General features: G+C 38.6%; 1 gene segment (V, D, J or C); it reads right to left on the reverse strand.

The window, feature by feature from the left end:
- Positions 1-1490: 1490 nt before the first annotated feature.
- On the reverse strand, positions 1491-2715 carry LOC111819114 (T-cell receptor alpha chain V region 2B4-like). The segment is given in 2 exon segments: positions 1491-2381; positions 2562-2715. Coding segments are annotated over 2 exon segments (465 nt in total).
- Between the last annotated feature and the right edge of the window lie 3870 nt (positions 2716-6585).

A 6585-nucleotide genomic window follows, 5' to 3' on the forward strand; every position in this document is an offset into this window, starting at 1 on the left:
ACCACTATTATAAGAACTCAAGAAAAGGTTTAAACACAGAAGAAAACATTCTTTGATGGTTATGAGGGTGGGGAGAGAGGGTGAGGGTTATTCACTAACTAGATAGTAGAAAAGAATTATCTTAGCTGAAGGGAAGGACAGGACACACTACAGGGGAAGTCAGCACAACTGGACTAATCCAAAGCTAAGAAGTTTCCTGAATACAATCAAACACTTTGATGAATAGAGTAGTTGGAAAGAGGATCTGGGGACCATGCTTTTTGGGGACATCTAGGTCAACTGGCATAACAAAATTTATTAAGATAGTGTTCTGCATCCTACTTTGGTGAGTGGTGTCTGGGGTCTTAAAAGCTAGCAAGTGGCCATCTAAGACGCATCAGTTGGTCCCAACCACCCGGAGTAAAGGAGAATGAAGAACACCAAAGTCACAAGGAAAGTATTAGCCCAAGAGACAGAAAGGGCCACATAAACAAGAGACTATGTCAGCCTGAGACCAGAAGAACCAGATGGTGCCTGGTTATCAACAATGACCGCCCTGGCGGGGAACACAATAGAGAGTCCCTGATGGAGCAGGAGAAAGGTGGGGTACAGAACTCAAATTCTAGTAAAAAGACCAGACTTAATGGTCTGACTCAGACTGGAGGAACCCCAGAAAGCATGGCCCCCGGACTCTCTGTCAACACAGAACTGAAACAATTCCCGAGGCCAAGTCTCCAGACAAAGATTGGACTGGACTGTGGGCCATAAAACGATACTCATAAAGAATGTGCTTCTTATTTCAAGTTGATACATGAGTCTAAACGAGCATTTTCTGTCCAGAGGTGAGATAAGAAGGCAGAGAGGTTTAACAGCTGGTTGAATGGATATGGGAGATCAGGGGTGGAAAGGAGGAGTATGCTGTCACAGTACAGGGAGAGCAATTAGGGTCACATAACAATGTGTGGAGAAATTTTTGTATGAGAGACTAACTTGAATTGTAAACTTTCACTTAAACTACAACAATAAAAAAAATTTAAAAAACAAATTCCTGGAACACTTCATCAGAGGCTATTGAGTAAATTGAGATAGAGTCTAATAATCTAGATCTTCAAAGGTCTTCCAGATGATTCTGATACAGGTGATGTTGATGGTTCAAGTTCTGGTGTTTGGGAACCACAGCCTTTATACAGTCTTTACCCTGCCCTCTCCCACGTTTACACAAGCATGCACAGCCCTATTTTTCTCCACAAAAACATTTTCAGTAGTATTAAAACTGTGTCAAGGAAACTACATTCAGCATTTATTTACCTAACTAGAAGCAAATAAATGAATGGAAAACTGTTACATGTTTTATAATAGAAATAACCACTTTCAAAAAAATATTTCAGAATCTGGTAATAGAGAAAATACATCTCTCACTTGCATGGGAGAACATTACGACTTTCTTGTAAGTTCCCGTTTTACTAATGGAGAAACTGAGGCTTGGAAGTCATACAATTAATAAGTGGCATAAACAGATTCAGATCTTTGTCTCTATTGCTCCAGATTTCTGGTTCTTTCCACAACACGTTTCCACTTTCAGCTGTAAAATGAAAAGTTTGGTTGAAAGAGTCCTAAGATCCCTCCTAATTCCAATGCTTGATGAATTCTAATATTGTTTCCTATAGAGGAATGTAAGAATCATATCATACATCTCAAAGATCCATCTAGGACTTGAGGGGCTGCACATAAAATACTGAGCAGTCCCTCCTCATCCTCAGCAAGTCTCCAGTGCTTATTTCTTTTGCTGAGAAAATTAGAGTTGGAAGGATCTTTTGGGCTCATCAATCCAAATACTTCACTTCTGGTTATGATGTGTCTATGGTTGTATGTCCAGCATTGGCAGAAGTGAACCTGGCATTTTAGTTTTTCACTCCAAATCTAGTGCCCTTTGCCACAGTCCAAGGTACTTTAAAAAAAAAAATCACAGATTTAAGAGGGCACCCCCTTTCATGTTGCCAATTGTTGGTTGACTCTCCTTTGCGGGAAGAGGTAACCACCAACTCTACCCACTGTTAGGGGATCTAAGCAGCAGCTCTGGCAGTTTGTGTAAGAGCTGCAGGTGCCTGGTAAGCACCGTGTATCTATCGCACAGAAGTAAGCAGCAGTGTCTGCAGCCTGGGAAGCGGTGATGAACAGGAAGCTGCTTTTGGTGGAGGTATCTAGCGTGGCTCTTAGTCTTCCATTAGTTTTCTCTTTCTCATTTGAATGTATTAAAATTAATTGGACAAGGCCTCTACCTGAATCTTGTCTATACCACTGTAAGTTGTTTATACTAGCTTTATAGCTGCAGTTCATGGTGGCATTTTCACCCTCCTGGATGGTCAGGGCCTCAGGATTCTGTTCTACTTGGCTGTTCACCCCTAGGCAGAAACACAAGGCAGAGACCAGGAGTCAGTCATTGCATTTTCACTCTCTAGTGTTTACATTTCCTTCCCTAATCTTCAAGTACATTTCCAAATTAACAGGAAGACTTTACTCCTCATCTTATGGACTCTGAACTTTGGTCTCCGTGTTCCCATCACCAAGAGCCCCCAACTCACTGGCCAGTTGAAGCCATAGAATCACCAAAGACACTCCCAGGAATTTCTCCATTCTTCCTCCTTATTGGGCTCACAGAAGACGCAGCTCTGGGTTCTGAAATGGAGCCAAGCTTCTCAGTCAAAAGAGCCTCTTCTCTAGTCCTTCTGCCCTCCCAGAGAGAGCCTCAGGTTTCTTGCTTAGCCAATCAGAGCTAATCAAAGCTCCATCTTTCCTTTGAATACAAACAGGCTGATTTTAAACCAAGGTGAGTATTAGGAGAGAGGAGCACTGCCATCTTGTGGTGGCAACATCATAGGGCTAATTGCTCATGCTCTGGAATGGTGAAACTGTATGGAAATGATCCAGAAGAAATTATGAAGCTCTATTTTCTGCTTTTAAAGAACTCTTCTGTTGCTCCCTATCACGTGCAGGGAAAGACGCCAAGAGTTCCAGGTAATGCATAGCTCCAGGATACTAATATTATTTGCTAATATTTATTTAACCCTTAACATGTACCAGGCACTTTTCTAAGGATTTTTCTTTTATTTTTCCAGTTTCTGTCAAGTCGATTCTAACTTATGAGGATCCATGTGTGTCAGAGTGAGAACTCTCTTCCATAGGGTTTTCAATGGCTGATTTTTTGGAAGTAGATTGTCAGGTCTGTGTTCCAAGGCACCTCAGGTGGATTTGAACCTTCAACCTTTCAGTATGCAGCAAGAGCATTAACCGTTTGCATCACCCAGGGACTTAACATGCATCATTTATTTAACCAATCACAAAAATTAGACCCAATGAGATATATGTATATCCGTAGAAAGAGATCAACTTCAAGGGATTGGCTCATATGATTGTGGGGGAGGCTGCCAAGTCCAAAATCCACAGGTCAGGTGGCACACTGGAGATTTCTGCAGACTGGCATTCCAAGATCTGTAGGTCAGGTGACAGGAAGAGTGGAGAGTGGAGAGAGTGAATTCTGCCAAAATATCTATTTATAGCCTGGAGGCAGACCACACTGTAAGAAACTCTCCTTTCAACTGATTGATTACATTACATTAGATTACTTTATGGAAAGTAATTACATTACATTGACGTAGATTACATTATGGAACAGCAACTAGTCTTAAGTATTAGGTGGGAACCATAGCTACTGGGAACCATAGCCTAGCCAAGATGACACCTAAAATTAACCATTACAAGATCTTTTAATATTCTGTGTGATAAAATGGGAAGTACACATAAAGCACATTTGAAGTATACTGAGTATGATGGCTGTCTTGAGGAAAAGCACTGGTACAGTTGTTTGAGTTGCAAACTTAACTATCAGCTTTTTCCTGGTACTCCATTTTTCACTTTAAATCATGACGGACAGAAAAGTAGACTTGGCTGTTTGGCAGATATTTTCTTGAAAATAAAAGAAATAAGCCCCCATTTCAAGGGAAACAATTGACATTGGTTGCTGCCAAAGATAAAATTTGAGCTTCCAGACGAAAATTAGAATTTTTTGAAAACTTGTATCCCCAGATATGGGCTTGACACCTTCCCACTTCTTAAAGATTTCCCTGATAAGATTGGTGGTGAGGAGAAACCCCAAGAGTATGGCCCCAATCACTCTTACTGCTCAGTAATGAAGTCATTCCTGAGGTACATCCTTCAGCCAAAGATTAGTCAGGCCCATAAAACAAAACGAGACTAAAAGGGCACACCAGCCCAGGGGCAAGGACTAGAAGGTAGGAGGGGACAGGAAAGCTGGTAACAGGGAACCCAAGATCGAGAAGGGGAGAGTGTCGACATGTTGTGGGGTTGGCAACCAATGTCACAAAACAATATGTGTATTAATTGTTTAATGAGAAACTAGTTTGCTCTGTAAACTTTCATGTAAAGTACAATAGAAAAAGTTTTTACAAAGATTGGTGGCTATACTAAACTATTTTGACATTATTAGAGATTCACAAGAATTTGCTAAAATAGCTCGTAGAGCCCTATGTACTCTTCATATAACCTCCTCCAATGATGACATCTTATATAACTGTAGTAAATATCAAAATTAGGAGATTGACATTGATACAATAAGATAACAAGAGTGCAGACCTTATTCAGTTTTTACCATCCATTTTTTACACGCATTTCTCTGTGCGTGTGTGTACAATTTTCTGTGTATGTGTGCAATTTTATCTCATACATAGATTCCTGTAACCACCACCACAGTCAAGATACAGATCTGTTCCGTCACCACAAAGAATTCCCTCATTCCTTTAAAGTCACAACCCTCCTCCATCTCTGTCCCCTGGAAACCATTAATCTGTTCTCCATCTTTATCGTTTTGTTGTTTTGAGAATATTGTATAAATGGAATCATACCATATGTATGACATTGACTATTTTTACTCAGCATAATGTCCTTCAAACCGATCCAGGTTGTTGCCTTTATCAATAGTTTGTTTCTTTTTATTGTTGAGTAGTATTCCATGGTATGAATTTATCAGTTTATACCATTCACTCATTAAAGAACATCTGGGTTGTTTCCAGTTTTTTACAATTATGAATAAATCTGCTATAATCATTTGCGTACAGGATTTTATGTGACTGTAAGTTTCATTTCTCTGTGATGCACTGTGATAGGTGCCAGAATGGAAATAAATCCAGTGGTTATAAAGCGGATGGGAGTAGCTCCAGAGGTCATGAGATATTTAAAATACAAGAAACCATTTGAACTGGAAATTAAACAGTGAGTATGTATGGCAATAACCCTCACAAAAAATACCCAAGAGTGTAATTGCTTGGTTATATAAGTGCATGTTTGGTTTTAAACCACCAAACTATTTTCCGGAATGATCATACTATTTTACATTCCAACCAACAATGTATGAGATAACTAGTTTGTCCACATCTTTACCAATATTTTGTATAATCACTATTTTGTATTTTCGTTGTTCTGTTTATAATGACAGTTTTTGTGGTTTTAATTTACATTTTCCTAATAGATAACAGTGTCCAACATCTTTTCATTTACTTATTTTCCACTTATATTTCTTCTTTGGTGAAATGTCTTTTCTCATTCTAATCAGATTGTTTTTGTTTTTGTTTTTATTTTTTGCCACTGAGTTATGAGTTTCATTTATATACTCTGGATATAAGGCCTTTGTCAGATATGTGGTTTGCAAATATTTTCTTGTCTGTTAGGTTGCCTTTACATTCTCTAGACAGGGTCTTTCACAGTGTCAAAGTTTTTTATTTTGAAGAAGTCCTGTTTATATTTTTTGATTTTCGTTTATGAATCATGCTTTGGTGTTATGTCCAGGAATTCTTTTCTTAGCTTTAGGTCTCAAAGATTTTCTCCTACATTTTCTATTAAAAGTATTATATTTTATGAAAGGGCCAGGCACAAAGATTATATGCTATATAATTCCATTTATATGAAGTTCTAGAGAAGGCAAAAGTATAATGATAGAAAACAGATGAGGTTGCCAGGGGTTGAGGATGGGTGAAGGAAACTGACTGCAAAGGAGCGTGAAGGTATTTTCATAGGCACATTCTGTGTCATGATTGTAGTGGTGTTACTGACTGTATACATTTAGCACTTTTTAACTGGTGAGTTTTATTGTACGCAAATCATACCTCAATAAAGCTGACAAAAAATCCTAAAAAAAAAAGTTTTGTATTTATATTAGCAGTGTCTCAAAAGGGATAAGTCAAAAAGGGGTATTTACAATGTGTTTTTTTTTTCTTTTTTTTTCTGAAATAGTTTAAGGTGGGTCACTCAAGGCAGAGAACCAATTTGGATTGGGCAAAATTCATGACATAAGAGTTTAGGATTGGTGGATACAGTGTGGGAAAAGCCTTAAAATGAGTTTTAATTAGAAAACTAAGCAAGTCATTTGTCCAGTTAAGCAAATTGCCACCTGATTAGGCAGCTATTTGCCCAGACGAACATACTGTTCGTTTAGATAAATTGACTTGCCTCAATGTCCTGACAAAACCAGTAAAGTCACATTGCCAGAGGTGGTCACAAGTGCTCACAGGGAAGGATTATTGCTTTTTACATTTA

This window comes from Trichechus manatus, unplaced genomic scaffold (genome assembly GCF_000243295.1).
Source record: "Trichechus manatus latirostris isolate Lorelei unplaced genomic scaffold, TriManLat1.0 scaffold00273, whole genome shotgun sequence".
In the NCBI taxonomy this organism is placed as follows: domain Eukaryota; kingdom Metazoa; phylum Chordata; class Mammalia; order Sirenia; family Trichechidae; genus Trichechus; species Trichechus manatus.